Here is a 16,966-nt window from a genome sequence, read left to right on the forward strand (position 1 = left end):
GCTTTGCTCCTGAGACCTTCGAGCAGGGAGCAGAAAGTTTCCCTAACGGGCTTGGGAAGGCAAAGTAACCTATGGATTTCAGTCTTCTCAACAGCACCATCACTGAAAAATGTCTAGTCTGTTTTAGCCACTTAGAAAGAAGGTAGAAGATTCTGGGAAAATAGAGACATTTCTGAAAAACAGAGGGAATAAATGGAAACCTAATGTTGTATTGACAAGTATGAGACAGACCACACATTGAAGCCAGGGCTTTAGTATGGCCCCCTTTGGAATGACAAAAGGACAGCTCTAAAAGACCTCCAGGAAATACTTGTCATTAAAATAACATAAAAAAAAATTCTTTCTGATTTGTCTAAAACCAACCTAGAAATCCCCTTCATTTTCATCTAATCAAAAGTAATTGGTTTGGTTATACTTAATTAAAACTTAATAAATTTTTGTTCTATTGTATGTACTTCCACACACAGCCTACACAGCTCAAAGTTCTGTGGGCATCCAAAGCCTATTAATATTCTACAATGTACTCATGAAGGGTATTTCATACCAAAATAACATCCTGCTCTGCTCTACTACAGTGTAGACTACAGTAAACATTTATACTAAACTACTGCCTACCTTTAGGACAAATGTCAGTGCAGGGCTTGCACATCTTAATACCATTTTCTTCAACCTCCATCTTGGAGCTCGGACATGCACGGACACATGAGCTGGAATCTACCACAAAGTTGTCTGAAGAGATAAAGAAGATATTGGCAGAAAGTGAACCACTGGATTAAATAACACTGGGATATATGTTTTTGGACTCTGTGTCACTACCTGTTATTAATTACCTCAGCACTTCCATGTTGACATTAACATTCAATGTTTAGTGTTTTCAGAAGTGTATAAGCAAGCAAATTAGGCATGTTTTCAGAGATGTACGAAAATCCATGAATTGTCTGACCCTCCCTCCTCCCCCAATTTGGCTTTATTATTATTTGTAGTAAAAAAAGCTACAGTAATTGGAGAGAAATAAAACAAGATGCTCTGCACTGTCTCTTTCATATACACACAAATATATACATCTGGGATAAAACACTGCACAAGACAATGACAAATATTTAAATTTTGCCTTGTAAAACAACTGCCAAAGGGGATATAGACTGATCCTACCTAATTGAAAGCTTAATACTAGAGGGAAAAAAAAAAAAAAGTGAAAAAATTCAATTAAATAGTTGGACAGAGAATCATATTCCTTAAGCAGATCATGGTATACCAGTTTCATAAAAAAAATAAAATCTTGCTTCAAAAAACTCACCACTCTATTAAGGACAGAATTAAGCCTTGACAGTCACAGCCTCAGCTTGCTATCAATTTGAACTTCTCCACAGAGATTCAAAATTTGGATTTTGGTTTGTGTTGAATTATGGTTCCATTTATTATAGATTACCCATCCTTCTTGTAAGTAATTTATGGATAAAATAATTAATGCACAACATCACTGTAAAACCTTGGTGGGAATGAAAGGGAGAGCAAAAATACTGTTTCCCTTTATTTTTCTTTCTAACTAAAACAGCAGTATCAAAGACTGTGTAAGTGATGACCCTCTTAATTTTTTCTGTTACTTGTCATCATCTGTCTGGTATCTCAGAAGCATGTGTGTGTACATGCATGGGATTGTTCTTTTTTTTAACTCCCTCTTCCCCTCTAATTTTATTCTGGAGTTTTAAGACTGTATTGTTGTCAGTATTGCATGTTTTTTCCTCATTGGGACAGAACCGCTCAGAAATATTTACGGTAACTTTCTGTCAAACCACCATTATTCCAAGTTAAGGAAAGGGCATCAGTATCACAAAAGCATTTGGTGCCAGGTAGTACTGGTGGTGGACTGTTATTTTTCTGAAACAGAAATTTATACCCTTTTACAATCACACTAACTATTTTAACAGTTCACTTTGAAATTCACAAACACTGATCTAAAGCATGAATGTAACAAGTGACTGTCATGAAAACAGAAAACTAGTGAATTCCCTTTCTTTAAGAAAATCGCTATAGTACAGGATACTTGGGAAGCGTCAGCAACCCAGACTGTCACGGCCTTCAGTTAACACATGACTGAGTTATCACAGGCTGCAAGCACATGTGGAGTGATTTGAGATACTGCACTATGCACTTAGCTCTCATTCTCTCATTGTTTTGTAAACTTTCCATCACTGCAGGAAAAGGCAGCTAACACAGCACTTACGTGGGCACTTTTTGACGCAAAAAGCCCCATAGGTATACTTGGCATTGTGATTATGCTCCAGTTGGAAGGTGGTAGGATTGTATACAAAAGTCTGGGGGCACTGTGTGACACATGCACCACTATCATTGAAATTCATACAGGCCTGCAAAACAAGGGAGAAAAAAAAATTACATTAAATCATATAGCCGTTTTTGGGTGTTTTTTTTTAGTTTAGAATACAGTCTTGATTGTTCAGATTTGCTGCAACAATGAGGAATGTGATATATAGGTTTTCTAACCTTCGTTTTGGCTACTTAGGATCTTGGCAAACAGATGACTTACAAAAGGTGGCCACTGAGCCCCCTTATTTTGAAACACAGTTGACTGTCACAGCACTTTCTACAAAAACAGAACACCACTAATTTGTTTCACACCTACTGTTACTACTAGCAATCAACTAATTCACAACCTGATAGGACATTCTAAAACTGCCAAGAGTGAACAGCTATTTATCACAGACAGTCTAAACAAATGCTAATGACTTTCAGAGGTCCAGCTTTTAGATTTCTTACAGCATGAGTCCATCGTCCAGCTGAAAACTGAAATGAGGTCATTTCCCTAAGTGGCAAGTTTAACAAGGTCAGTTGCTTCACACATGAGAAAAGAAAATAGGACTTTGTATCAGTTAGCATTCAAGCTCAGCCACCCACAGCTGACAGGCCCCTGACAAATGAAGAGGCAAGGGTGCGGATAAAGAAAGCAGTGGTACGCAGGGAAAATAATTGACTGTACAAGGTTGATAATTAGCAATAGAAAAAACCCACCAAGTTTGATATTCCCTATCAGCACATATCGTGTCTATGGTTTTAACCACAGCTTAGAAAAAACTGTTGGAGTAATATTCACTAAGCACACTGTAAATGTCAAATTTCATAGGAATATGAAAGCTGTAGCCTGGTTTGGATCCCTCTAGCAGTTTAAGCAACCACTGCTACTGGATTCTGCTTCCTCACTAACCTGCTTCCAGAAGCCAGATTGCTTTAGAAGTTTTAGTCTAGGGATGAATCCTTCTGGTCCTTTTCCAAGTTGTAAAAAATATAGATGGTTTTGAATCCTTAAAGAGTCAACAAGTATACTAACATCTGTGTCATGTCCTCTCCCCTCCAGGGCTGGTACTGAGAGAAAAGTGAAGATTCCTCTGTTCTGCTGCTTTTACTAATAGTCCTTATCTCCATTTAGATCAGGCCCAGCAGGACTGAGGGAGGTTACTTGTCATGTCAGAAGATTTCAGACAGGAGAGTCTAGTAATGTAACCAAGGGAGGACAAAATCTGCTGCTGAAAGGGACAAACAGGGAGTTCCATGATGAAGGCACTGCCCTATATGGAGCATGAGCTAAGCTGAACTGCTGATCCCATCTTTTCTAGTTCTTTGAAATGCATATCATAAAAACTGTCAAGTTTCTCACAGAACCAGATTTTATTTTTTTTCCCTTAAAAAAAAAATACAGTCAGTTACTTCTTTACTAAGACTTGGATGGGAAGTCCACCCTGCGAATAGGGTTGTGTCACTTTCTGGTTCCACCTGGCACCCAACCAGATGCTCCCATGCATTTCAAGTTTTAGATCCAGTTTGATTTTGAATGCAAGATAAGAACACCTCTAAAACTTTGTTTAAACATGTTTGCTTGCAGTTACGTCAGATGAGGATTTATGGTCTTGGTTTTAGAACTGAATATGCAAATGACTGAATGGCAACATATGGAGGAGGATGGACGAATTTTATCTAGGAATATTAAAACCATATTTGCAACAGGATGCTGTTGCAAGCTGCCCTAATGTGCTAAAGGATTTGTAATGCTTCATAAGCTGTACTTTTGCTTATTAATAAATACTAATTTCATTTGTTTCCTCAACACATTTTCTTACATCTGCTGTTGACTTGAAAGGTACTCTATTATGTACATGACAGTCCTCTGATAACCGTTTAGCGAATTTATGAAGTAAAGCTCACCAATACTCTTCAGAGACATGGCACTTCTCAGGAAAAGCTCATCTAGAAGATGCGAGAACTTTCCGTTTTCAACTACAGTGCTTTGTATACGTTTGTAATTGCTTTGATAATACATACAAACTTCTAGCATTTGGTGCTAAATGCTGCTAATTTGTGAATGAAAGCATAGGAAAATACACAGTGAAAAAACCAAAGTTTTGTATCTCAGCTGAAAGTAAGGCACAGTTGTCTATAGCCTAAAGGGTTACACTTTTCACCCAGTGTGTACTAAGCAAGTAATGACTAGTTCTGAAAACTGCCAGACCCCTGCTGAATTTCTTTTACATTGCTCTCGGGCCAGAAGTGGATGAGAATAAAGCCCTGGGTGCTTCTCTGCTGGATCAGGACAAACACGCTAGTTGATTTTCAGCATACATATTTCCATAACTGCCATAATTCAGAAAGTTCTATATAATTTTCTTTCAGGCTGCAGTATTCTAGAACTTATGCTGCAAATAACTTGTCCTTAACCTTTGAAAATAGACACACATGAACACAGTAGCTTTGAAGATGTTCCTCAACAGTCATATGGGAGCAATAACTGCATTTTTCCTCTTTCCTTTACCTATTTAGATTGTACACAACATGGGAAAGAATCAAATCTTCCCATCTTTCTGGTCCAAAGCCAACACAGAACTTCCAGTAAGCGTTGGATCAGGCATACCACGTATGCTGAATATCCACTTGTGCAAAGCCCCAGCCACAAAGACCAGCTTTAGGAAAACCTGTTAGCAGTTAAGTCAGGCCATCACTGCATTTCATCAGCAGTGAAAGAACAGCATTTAGAATGTCGTTGTGAAGCACAACACCTACCACTATCAAAAGACACCTGAACAGTGAGTGAGTTTCAGATCCAGCCAGAGAAAGATTTGGTTTTGCCTGTTCACTATGATCCACTTGCCTACACTATCAAAACATCTGCAATTTTCTATACTGTAAGATCCCTCCTTCCAATCCTTTTAAATGGAGCTTACCCAACTTCGTAAATATTTGTCTCTTCAATCACTGGTGTACCTTTGAAAATCCACCTCTCTGTACATGTTCTAGTTCTAGGCTTGGTTAGGCCTAGCTTTGCTTCCCCTGAAAACATTAGCAAAACTCATCTCTGCAACCAAGTGTGATGAGCTACACATTTTTTGAGATCAGTGTTGGGTTCTGAAGGTGCTTACACTGCTACAAATAATGGGCTACAAACAAGACAAACTTGTCTAAAGGCCTGTATGCTCAGGTTGTCTACTTTTTTAAGGAAAAAGTTAGCCTTTTCCTCTTTTCACCTTAAGCACCTGTAGCAGCATGCATTTGAGGTAGAGTATTTTGGAAATCACTTTCCTTCCATTTCCACTAAGAAGCATGCCAACTAAAAAAAGCTGAATGTAAATCAAGCCTGGCAGCAATAGGAAACACCTTTCACAGAGAAACTAAATTGTATTCTTGACTTTCAAACAAAATCCACACAGAGCAGTAATAAAAGCCATGCTCAAATATAACAATAAATACTTCTAAAAATTCCCCATCACTTCTAAAAGTTAATTTCAGAAAAGAAAAAAGATAAAAATCACAGATTAGCATATTTCAGAAAAGAAAAAGATAAAAATCATAGAGATTAGCATATTAATGGTTCCCGATCTGTATTTACAAATCTTATAATCTGTTAATAGGTAATATCATGTAGATAAGTGATGTTAATATAATGTGAAAAATAGTAAATGCTAAAATTTGCAGTCTAAATCTGGGAGTGTGCATGCAATACATTAAAGGCACAAACCTGTGAATTTCATGGATTAAAGCATTAAGAATGTGCAGTGTGACTGCCAGGAACAAGAAAAATTAGAAAGCTCATACATACAAAGCAATCGGTGTCTTTAGGGCCGGAGCAGCCTCCAGCGCATTCCCGGTGGCAGCAGTCGCTGACATAGGGCCCATAGCACCGTCCATCACACTGCTCTGCACACACTGTCTTCGTTACTAGAAGGAGGCAGGAAAAATTACCATGTCAGAAGCAGAACTAAGGAGAGAGCTCTTCAGCTGCACACTGAGGAAAACAACAAACCAATCAGTGTACTGAAAAAATCCTCAAGTTTTAAGCTAAGTGCTTCAATGGTACTGGCCACTACTATCCTCCAGAATACCTTCACAATACATACTGCTTGAGGACTGCAGAGGAAGATTTTTTGAAGTGTTTGCTCTTGCCCTTGGAAATTCTGGTGGAATATTATTTTCAAATTACTAGTTTTTGTAAGCAGCTGACGGAAAGATATGAAAAACCCCCACAAAATAACAGAAGAGCCCTCCCAGTTCCATGTGAGTTTTCTCCCGTGAAGAACAGCAACACTGAGTAAATGAGTGAAATTCAGAGAGCCCAGCAATCTCAGAGCCAAATGCTGTTCTTGATGCCAACCAATTCGACAAATAGGCAATGAGATGACCGAAGAGAATACAACCTGTAGACTGGAACACATTTGAAAACACCACTCACCTTTTGTAAACAACACAATGCAGCCTTTATTCACAGGGAAACATCTATATTCTATCAACTGGAAAGCACAGTGACGTAAGTGGTACCACACTACTGTACCTCAGGGCTTAGTCTTGTGCAAAGAATGGTCAACAAGTAGAGCATCTTTCTCCTTTCATTTGCTATAGCCTCTATCTTTATTTTACAGAAAAAGAAATTAATACTATCTGCAGGACTATACCAACCACTGCCTACAGAATGCTAGGAAGTGGTGCTGTCAGCTGTCTTTTGACAAAAGCAGGGATGTTACACTTCTGTAATTAACCTTTACAATCCATTTTGTTAAAAGCATTTAATTACTTCTCTATGGAAAACACTTTTCAAGAAGCCAGAGAACGCAAAATTCCATCTAACTTTCTGCTTGATTCTACTATTTAATATATCAGTAACTCCTTTATAAGAACTTTCCAACCCAAATTCCCTCCACTACTTGCCAGAAATACTTAAGGTAATGCCAGAGCTTCTTGATATACACATTATTTATTTAGGACATAAAAATGTAAATAGAGAAGTCGTCATTTATAATCCACAGAATAAAGTGATGCACTTTTACAGTGATTCCATCTTGCTGATATCGGAGGCAAAGCCCCAGACAGAAAACGCTTTCGAGCCTTATGCAATCTAATTTAATAATTACAGGAAATTTCTGTAAATGCACTTGCTGTCAACACTGCTAGAAAAACGGGATTTGTTTATTTAAGTAACAGTATTGATAAACATCAGGACAGAGATATAAAACAGTAGCATATGTTAAGCAAAAGACATATACTGCAGTATGCCACCATCACACCATTAGCTGATAGAGAATGAGTTTCCTCTCATGAAAATGGATAAAGACCTCGTTTAGTCAGCGACTGCATATTTTCTGTCAGTTCAGAAACTAGTGTTGATTTGCACTGGACCAGGCACTATCTGCTTGGACCTCAAAGGAAGGCAAGTCCCAGATTTGTCCCGACTTCATAGAAGCCTTATTTGCCAGAGGATCCCCCTCTCCCATCAGTGGAGATGCACAGAAGCAGAGGACGTTCATTTCATGCTGCCTCACAACACAAATCCTCTGTGTTTATCTGTGTCACTCCTCAAACAAGGAGCTGGCACCAAGCCAAGGTGGCACCAGCCAAACTCTCCCCTTTACATAGCGACCATTCGTGACCATGCTTACCTCACTTTAAAACGACCTCTCCTCTGCCACTGCTTTCTGCCCCTCTGGCTGGTGCCACCGCTGCCAGTGGCAGGGCAGGCCCCAAGGCTGTGCACTGAACCACTCCTCATGGTGGCAGTGCAGGGGGCACTAAAATGGCTGCCCCTCCCACCGAGCATGCTCAGTGTACCCTTCCCCACTGCACATGCTCAGTGCCCCCTTCTAGAAGGTTCTGCAGGTTGAGGGCGCAGTGTCCATGTTCCCCTCACCATCATCACCCCACCTATCACAGCCTAAAAAGTTGTAGCACACCAGCAGCATATTTCCTTTTTTCTTTACTCTCTTTTTTTAATTACACTAGAAGCAGAGAGAGCCAAGGAGCCGAAATTCAGGAGGATACCATCAACACTGTTACCACAGGAAAAGAGAAGAGGATGTGCTACCATGCCATGGTTGCTCACCAGCAGGATGCTGTTAAAAAGCATTCCTTGCTGTGCTCCGCAGCAATTTAACGTTTTGCTTAAACCTCGGACGTCTTAGTGTAAAGCACTTCTGTGTAGACAATTAGTACAAGCCACCTAATTAACTCAGTTTTATTTACCTCAGTGCTGGCTGCTGTTAGGAGCAGGTCAGGATGTCCATCATGACTATACAACCACTGCTTTCCCGTGGAGTAGGTTTCCTGGCAGACTTTTAATAGGACGAAGAGGCTAAGGCCCAGCAGCATGTCCTATACTGTGGGCTGCAAAAGGTACTGGGAATACTCCACGACTGCCCCCACAAAAACAAGCCCGGAGGAGGTGAATCCCCTGCCTCTATGGGAGAAGGGAGCTGCCTCTCCTGTGCCTGGTGTCTGTGACCACAAACCTCACTGACCACCTGATGGCATATTTAAAAAGCCACAGTCTTCTTGTTAACTCAGCCAAGGTCTGTATTTGCAGGATTACCCACTTCTTTTAAGTTAAGCTGCAGATAATGGCGCTTCCCTAGGCTCCATAGCTTAAACAGCGGTGGGGAACGAGCTCCAACAACAGCAATGGATTTAAGCAATTTACTGAGATCTTTTCAGCAGTTTTTACACTATTAGGATAGGACAAAATCATCTAAATTATACACCCTCCTCTAGAGCCACACTATAAGGCTTGTGCAATGTATAAAGTTACAGATATTGTTGGTTTTTTTGTGTTGTGTTTTTTTTTTTTTTTAAATTCCCTAACTTTTTAGGAGAATACAACAATTTATTCCAGAGTATGTTTCCTTTTTTAAAAAAGCAAGAGCACTCCCCACATCAGAGCTGACCTGGAAGGATATGGGCCCCTTTTCAGCACAATACTTAAACCGAGTGCCTTCAAAAAGCACTCTGCTTATGATTAGGCACCAGCTTAATGAGGGCCTCTACCATGCTGTTCAGGGTAGGGAACATTTTGGAGGTTTCCTGAAGCCTAGAAGTTATAGAGTGGTTTGTAAAATTTACAATTACAGCAAAGGTTTGTCACTGTTCTTCCCTAATTGTTTATTTTGCTGGAAAAGCAAACAATGGCAATAGAAATGTCAACATTTCGTTCCAGGAAAAGGCCACAATATCCTATTTATCTTCCAGTTCACTGCATTCTGTATTTGCATTATAACTGATATTGATGGCCCAGCTTTGAATAGGACCTATCAGATATCGTCAGTGGCATCACACGCCAAGACAGAAAAGAGCTTAGTGGGTTCTGAATGTTTTTAAAGACTCATATTCAAGATAGACCGCAATGAAGGATTTTCCCCAAAGCAAAACAAACACAAAGCAATATTACATATTGTTTGAAATCACGAAACGATCTGATTGTTCAAATTCCAATAAACATGACTCAACGGTTCAGCTTCCTGCAATCATTATCATTGGGTAACCCTATAGAAAATGTACATAGCTGTACTGGTTTAAAAAGATAGCAAGCTCTTCCCTCCAAAACTTTCGTCCAAATGCAATCAATTGATTTTATATCTATGACTCAAAACCCATCTGAAAGAGTGAAATGTAAAGGTAAATATTACACAAAATATCAAACTATACATTCAGGCTGATGAACGTTGGTGGGTGGCTCCTAGAAGGGACATGTGGCTCAAGATGGTGCCAAGAAGGGAGTGGGTACAAATGGCAGGGAACTGGGCAGCAGCTGTGAACAGGCAGCATGAACCAAGAGCAAACCTGCTGCAAGCTGAGAGAGAAGAGTGGAGCAGTGGAGCAACACTGAACTCCTCTGCCTGCTACCTAGTGTGGAGACTCTTCACAGGGGAGCTGGTGGACATGGGTGAGCAGGAGCCCTCACAGATTCATAGAATCATTTTGGTTGGAAAAGACCTTTAATATCATCAAGTCCAAACATTATCCTAACACTATCAAACCCACCACTAAACCATGTCCCTAAGTACCACATCTATATGTCTTTTGAACACCTCTAGGGATGGTGACTCCACCACTCCCCTGGGAAGTCTGTTCCAATGTCTAACCACTCTTTCAGTAAAGAAATCTTTCCTAATATCCAATCTAAATCTCCCCAGGCGCAACTTGAGGCCATTACCTCTTGTCTTGTGATCAAATCCTTCTTGCAGCCCAGATACACATATGAGATCCAGGAGTTCTAGGCTGGGACCCCAGACGAATTTAGGTGCTCGTTTCTTCACCCAGTTTAACTGTGAGGAGAGCCTTCACTAATCACAGCTGATGCTCCAACTTTCAAACCAGACTTTCTGAGAGTCAGCACAGTTACCCATCCTGATGCCTACTGACCTTTTGTGGGATCCCAGGAAATCTGAGGGTTCAGCTACACAGAACTCTTGACAGTCGAAGCCAGGACAGCAAAGGACAGTGGCAAACACCAAGGTCTTGAAAAAACGTGCTATGTGTTGGGACAGGTTTCTGGGGGAGTGCAGAACACTGACTGTCAATCTCTACCAGTATTTCACTGTGATATAGCAATAACCTGTGTTGGGGATGGGGCGGAATGGGCACTTCATACATGTGTGCAACTAATCACTCTCTCTTATTGTTCCCCTTAATCTTTAATTATGTCAGGGCACTATAAATCTATGAAGGAAAAAATGGGAAGTAACTGAAATCAATGAAAAAGTCTTATGAACTTGCAAAGTTATTAAAGAAATACAAGGGTTTTAATTAAAGATGCTGGTTCCAAGCAAAAATGCTGAGTTACCCTGATTGATCTAAGTTGCTGGTTCAGCTCTTTCTGTCTCCCCCACCAGGCTCCTGCTTGCCTTTTGCTGCTCTAATTGGGTACTTACTGCATCGGCACCTTCTTTTTCTCAGCAACGTCAGCTGCACAAAGACTGTATAAATACAATTATGCTCAGGCCAAACTCCTGTACACAGTGAGGAAGCATTTTACGTTTGCTGAATGTTTATGTTTCTGGTTTGATTTAATGGCTATTTGCCTTTTTTGCATTCCCTTAGTTGGCCCTGTATTTTAATTCAGATTTTTCTCTTTTGTTTCAGTTCTATTTCTCTAAGACAAAGTGCGTAATCTGTCATTTAAATAAAATAACGTATTCAATTTGTAAAAGTTTCAACTTCTTTTCATATGAAAAGTAAAAAAACCCTAACAAACTCTTAGCAGACATTGACAACAAAAATAGTAACAACCTAACCACAGATTTTCAAATTCGATTAGTAACTTCCAAAAGCGTTTGTTCTTGCAGTTTTTTTTAAAGCAGATTACATTCTATTTAGTGGGTGCCCAATATTCTTTGTATTTAAATGTATCTTTAATAAATCTTTAAAAATAGATTATTTTTAAAAGTATTTCCACATTAGTCTTTCCTGACACTGAAACAAAGAATATCATCTAGCTTTCAAATGTTCAATATTAATATTTACTAATTTCTTAATTCTGAAAGAAAAATGGATGGTTAACTGTATAAAATAGTACCCTGAAATTACATCTTCTCTACGTCCCAACAGAACCGCTTATTTTAAATTTCCTATTAATTGCCTTCTTAAATACGTAAATTTTCTTGTCACATTTAGAGAGACATTAGGATACAGTTAGATGCAGGCAGTGTTTCAGATAGAGTTAGAAGTACAGAGAGACATTGCTAGAAGGCATCATAAGAAGAAGCTAGGTAGAATATATTAATGCAAAAAACAAAAGGATTTTGATTTTTTTCCATATGTAATTTGAAATGAAAGACACGGATTAAGATCTTTCATTTTTTATCCTTTCCCAGGAAAATAATTTAAATCTTATCTTGGGAGGGGGGCTCATTAGAATTTTTTGCTTCAGTAACTCCATAAAAAAAATGAAATTATTAAAATGCAGACGTGCCTCTGAGTTGTTTCTAGGAACAAAATAGTTTGACACTGGGATGTAGTACTGCTGAAGTGTCTTCCTACACGTGCTTAAAAGACGTGCATCCCCAAGGTGACTAGGTTAAGGTATACGCTATGTTTGTGATATCATTCATCTTATCTCCAGCTTGTACCTAAGAACAACATTTATGAGCTTGAAAGCCTGGCATGTTTTTTAAAGTCAGAAATGAAGGCAGCAAAAGCACATCATCACTTACATTTTGAGTCTCTACTCATATTCTTTGCTTCAAACAGTTTGCAGAAAAACACATTTTGAGAAAGTGCAATGAAGAAATGCCCATTGCCAGCCTAATTTTCAGTCTTTTTCTTAAATCCTGTTGTTTACTCAAGGTGCAACGAGGTCAGGCAGGCAAAGATAAGTGTATGATATAAAATTAACGCCTGTCCCTGACAATCAGAGGCTGCGGAGTGTGCTAGCTAGAAACATGTGATCTGTGTATCTCCCTGAAACTTCAATGGCAAATGTCTTTCATAGTTTATTATTTTAAAACGGTTGTGCCTTAGCCTGCCCCCACTGTTTGGATTTGAGAGGGCAGTCACTGTGAAGAGAGAGATAGCTGTCATCCCTGGAGCAAACCTACCGTGCAGCTCTGCTAAGCTTCTGACTTCACAACACTGCAGATAAGTTTTGCTCTCTCTGGTATTACTACCTTAATCCACCAAATCAGCTCACTTATCTGTAGAAGTTGAGGCCATGGAAGCTGATCCTGCTACATGGACTTCTGCAGCCACAGAGAGTCCACTTGGACTTTCCAACTTTATGTAAGGCTGAAGCCTCTGCTTGCTGGAGCCAAGGCCTGAGCTGGGATCATACCATCCTCATATGATACAATTGCCAAGGTTTTACAGCATTCTTGGATAAGCTAACCACATAAGGCCTGAATAAGTCTACTCAAGTTTGGATGAACTACCCAGGTTCTTACAGAGTTACTAGTTTTAACAGATACACAGGCCTCTCATTAGGACAGAGAAAGAACCCGCATTAATTAATTCTAATTAACCATGATATAAAATAATTTGGTCAGCTAGCATTTAAGTCTGTTTCCATTATCTACTTCATGTAGATGTAAGCAGGCTTTCTGAGCACTGACTTCTTTGGGGCTTTCATAAAGACTGCTAGCAAAGGAAGGAGACATACTAGCTCAATTCAAATAAAGAATCTGCTTAGCATCACTGTACCTGGTTCATTATACAGTTATTCCTACATCCTGTCCTAAAGCATTTTTAATTACACCCACAGATACAGCTCAATATGAAGCAGTAATATAAGAACATGTTAACTTTAGCGGAGCTGTAACTGTCATCAGCTTTGCCAACAACATCAGCTGATGCTCCTGAACGAAAAGTAGCGCCTGGCAGAGTGGCAGAGCCTCTGCAGGCATGCAGCTCTGTAGCCTGTGCCCCTCGCTTTGCCATGGACAGGAGGTCAGCTTGAATTCCCTGCTCGTGCTCACTTGTAAAATATTCATGTCAAGCTGTCTGCCATTTCTAATTTCCTCTTATCTCTTGCTCCAAGTAGTCAAAAAAAAAAAAAAAAAAAAAAAAAGAAAAAAGGCATAGTTGCATTGTTTCTAATATTTCCAACAAATAAGGCAGATGACATTAGGCTATCATCAGCTGAGAGAGTTAGTTGGTGTGCTGGCTTGACAGCAGTTAATTTGTCACAATCCCTTCCTCCTATCTACAACTCAGCCAAGGAAATAAGCACAAGCTAGAGCAGTGCTCTCTGGGGAAGATATCAGCAACCATTTCATTTCCTAGGAAAAGTGACTCCAGTAAATGCAACCAATTTCCACCCTTCTGAATTTCAGAGACAGGAAATGTAAAGGATAGCTCTATTCCTGTAATGGGGAAAAAAGAAAAAAACTTGTAGGAAAAGATAGCTCTCTATTTTCTCCTCCTTTACATTTGCTAATATTGTGACTGCACTTCTAGCTCTTTAGTGCCTATCTGAAGGAGCTGAAAGCACACAAGGAAGAAATTCTCTCAATATAGTTATTTTTTATTAATTTTCACGCTCTCTAAATTCAAGAGGACAGACAGACATTGTGAACATCCCTTCACTTACTAATTTCTTCACAAAAAACCTATTATTCTTTCTTTCAGTACAACTCAAACACATTCCGAAGTTATTACAAAGAGAACAATTCTGCAAGATAACTAATATTCCCTGGCTCCTACTGAAATGAACAGAGTATTTTGGCATTAGGAACTGTGCAGCGTCAGGCCATCATTAAAGATCTCAAAATTTGCCTTGTAGTTTTTTCTACTCTGCAGTATTAATTTCAGTGTATTCCAAAATAACCATCAATATTCTCAGGAGCCATGTTCCATGTTGCTGCTGAGAAGTAAAAAGAAAATTCAAGTTAGCTTAAGCATTTTTAGAAAGCACAAGGGAGGAAAGAAAAACAAAACTTCACATGGGCGGGAAAAAAAAGCAGATCATCTGTTGGTAAAAATGTATGGAAAAAAATTAAAATTGATTTATATTAAAACCCCAGAATTTATAGTATCCCTTCACAATTAAAAAAAGTAGGAACCCTGTTACACCATATTTCAGTCCTTTGTTTCTCAGTCTTGCATACTTACAGGTCTGGCAGTGATTCTCCGTGGGTCCCCAGCATCGGCCTGTGCAGGACTTGTGGCATCGACCACCTGCAGGACAGACAGAAAGAGAGAGAGGTTAGAAATGTGGCTTCCTTTCATTTTTCTTCAGCACCCAGCAACTGCTGAAGAGGAGGGTCTATCTTGTCTTTGGAGGGTTTTTATGCTTTACCAAGGTTGAAACAGTGCCTGTAAAGGAGGCCTAGGTAAATAGCCATAATTGGTGTCAAACACACATGAAATTTCCCTACTTAGATAGATAAGTGCTTTATACCCTAAATACCTCTGCTATGTATAATGATTGGGACATTTTAAAACAAGCAAATAAAAAAAGGAACAAGTCTGGAGGACTGAGGAAAAATTTCATCACCCAGTGCTATTACTATTGCTCTTTCTGTCCTATGTAAGACCCACTCACTCTTCCACAGGAGAAGAGATAGCTGTGCTAGAGAGGATATCTATCTATCTATCTATCTTCCCATCTACCTCTTATTTTCAATTTCATCTGAACAATGGGGCGATACACTTAATGCCTTTGATTAAAAGCCACCCCTCTCCCTCAAAAGCTTGCACGGTCTTCATGTCCAATATCATGGTAAAGGAAATGTGCCCGGTGCAACCACTTAATGCTAGTGACAGCTAAGCTCACAGGACCTTTCCTTTTCTGGCTGCTGGTTCTCTAGTTGCCTGTGGTTGTACTTCTGAAGGAATCTCATGTTCCTTCAAAAACTAGAGGTGATGCTCTGTCATCATCCTTCCATATGCTGACAGGTTTTGTCCCTTTAGAAAAGGCACTGTAGGTGCTTTCATTGTAAAATACAGATGGAGGATAAAGAGTTAGCAATGGTAGCTTTTATAAACTACCTAGTAGTTAGTGACTGAAACCCACTTGGACTGAAGAGGGAGTTGAGTTCACATCTTCCGTTCCACGGCTAAATGCTGACCACTGTGTGAGGAAATGGCAAGCAGGCAGAAGAACTGGCACCTTCTCCTCTGGTTGCATCTTACAGTATTTGAGAAAACATTTGGACAGTCCCACACCAGTCCTGCCTGCGAGCGAATGGAGACCTCATTCTGCAGCTCCCATCCAGATGCAGTCAGAGCTCAGTCACATTCCTGCTCTTCGTGCTTCTCCCTCCTGAATGTCAAATGCTCCCAGAGCACACATGGAGGGTCTGCCTTACTGCACCCCGAGCCCTGGCTGTGTGGCAGTGCCCAAGGTGTAGGCAGCCAGACCTGATGGGATGAACTGAGAAACCCGACATAAGCATTGCTGAAGACTATGCACAGTCCTTATTGCTGCTCTTTTGACCACAGGCACCCAACCTCCTCTTTGATTAAACTTTTATTCATCACTGAATACCATTGAGATTCTATTAAGCAAATTTCCCCTTTGAACCTGATCCAGAAGCTTACCTTTCCATCTTGTATTAACAGCAGCTGCTGTTAACACTGCTCCATTACATTAAATCAAATACTGCCCACACAGCCTGATGGGACACAGGGTTGGAGAAAGTGCAAAATGTCTCTCAGCTAAGGTTGGATCATTCCAAAAGAAAACACTGCTCCTCTGCTAGCAGTGTGCTTATACCTACGAGATGTTTCACAGCCGAGCAAACCCACTGTGACAGTCATGTAAAGTTGGACTTTCTGTCACTACTTTTTCAAAGCTAGTGTTCTTCCCTCAGTGTTCACACAGCATTCATGGCGCTATTGATGATGTTGTATGATAATTACCACACTGTATGCCAACTACCTTGTTAAAACTACCAGCTCCTTGCTGCATTCATGTTCATTTAAAGCAATTATACTTGGGAAGCGTTGTTGCTGACATCACCAGTATATAATTTGCTGTCACATTCTGCCATCTGTTTATTTTGATCACAAATGTACTATAACTACATAATGCAAACTCATTCTGGCTGACAGGGAGGGAACTCCATCTGGCATGAATAATGCAACTTTAATTAGTAATAACAATTATTATGATTATTAAGAGACTACTGGAACCCTGTGCAGAAAGCAAATACATCCACATTGATTTATAAGAATAGAAGTTTAAAAAGAAGGTGAGGTAAACAAAATG

General features: G+C 39.7%; 1 protein-coding gene across 1 annotated transcript in view; it reads right to left on the reverse strand.

The window, feature by feature from the left end:
* Nucleotides 1-16,966, reverse strand: part of ERBB4 (erb-b2 receptor tyrosine kinase 4) — a 393,477-nt gene that overhangs the window by 173,587 nt on the left and 202,924 nt on the right. Inside the window, exons 5-8 of the mRNA XM_086465988.1 lie at nt 14,866-14,931; nt 6,101-6,219; nt 2,225-2,366; nt 616-729 (exon numbers count right to left, since the gene is read on the reverse strand). Of these exons, the coding sequence (XP_086322114.1) occupies nt 616-729; nt 2,225-2,366; nt 6,101-6,219; nt 14,866-14,931 (441 nt within the window). The remainder of the gene's footprint in view (nt 1-615; nt 730-2,224; nt 2,367-6,100; nt 6,220-14,865; nt 14,932-16,966) is intronic.

This window comes from Leptosomus discolor, chromosome 5 (genome assembly GCF_034619465.1).
Source record: "Leptosomus discolor isolate bLepDis1 chromosome 5, bLepDis1.hap2, whole genome shotgun sequence".
Lineage (NCBI taxonomy): Eukaryota > Metazoa > Chordata > Aves > Leptosomiformes > Leptosomidae > Leptosomus > Leptosomus discolor.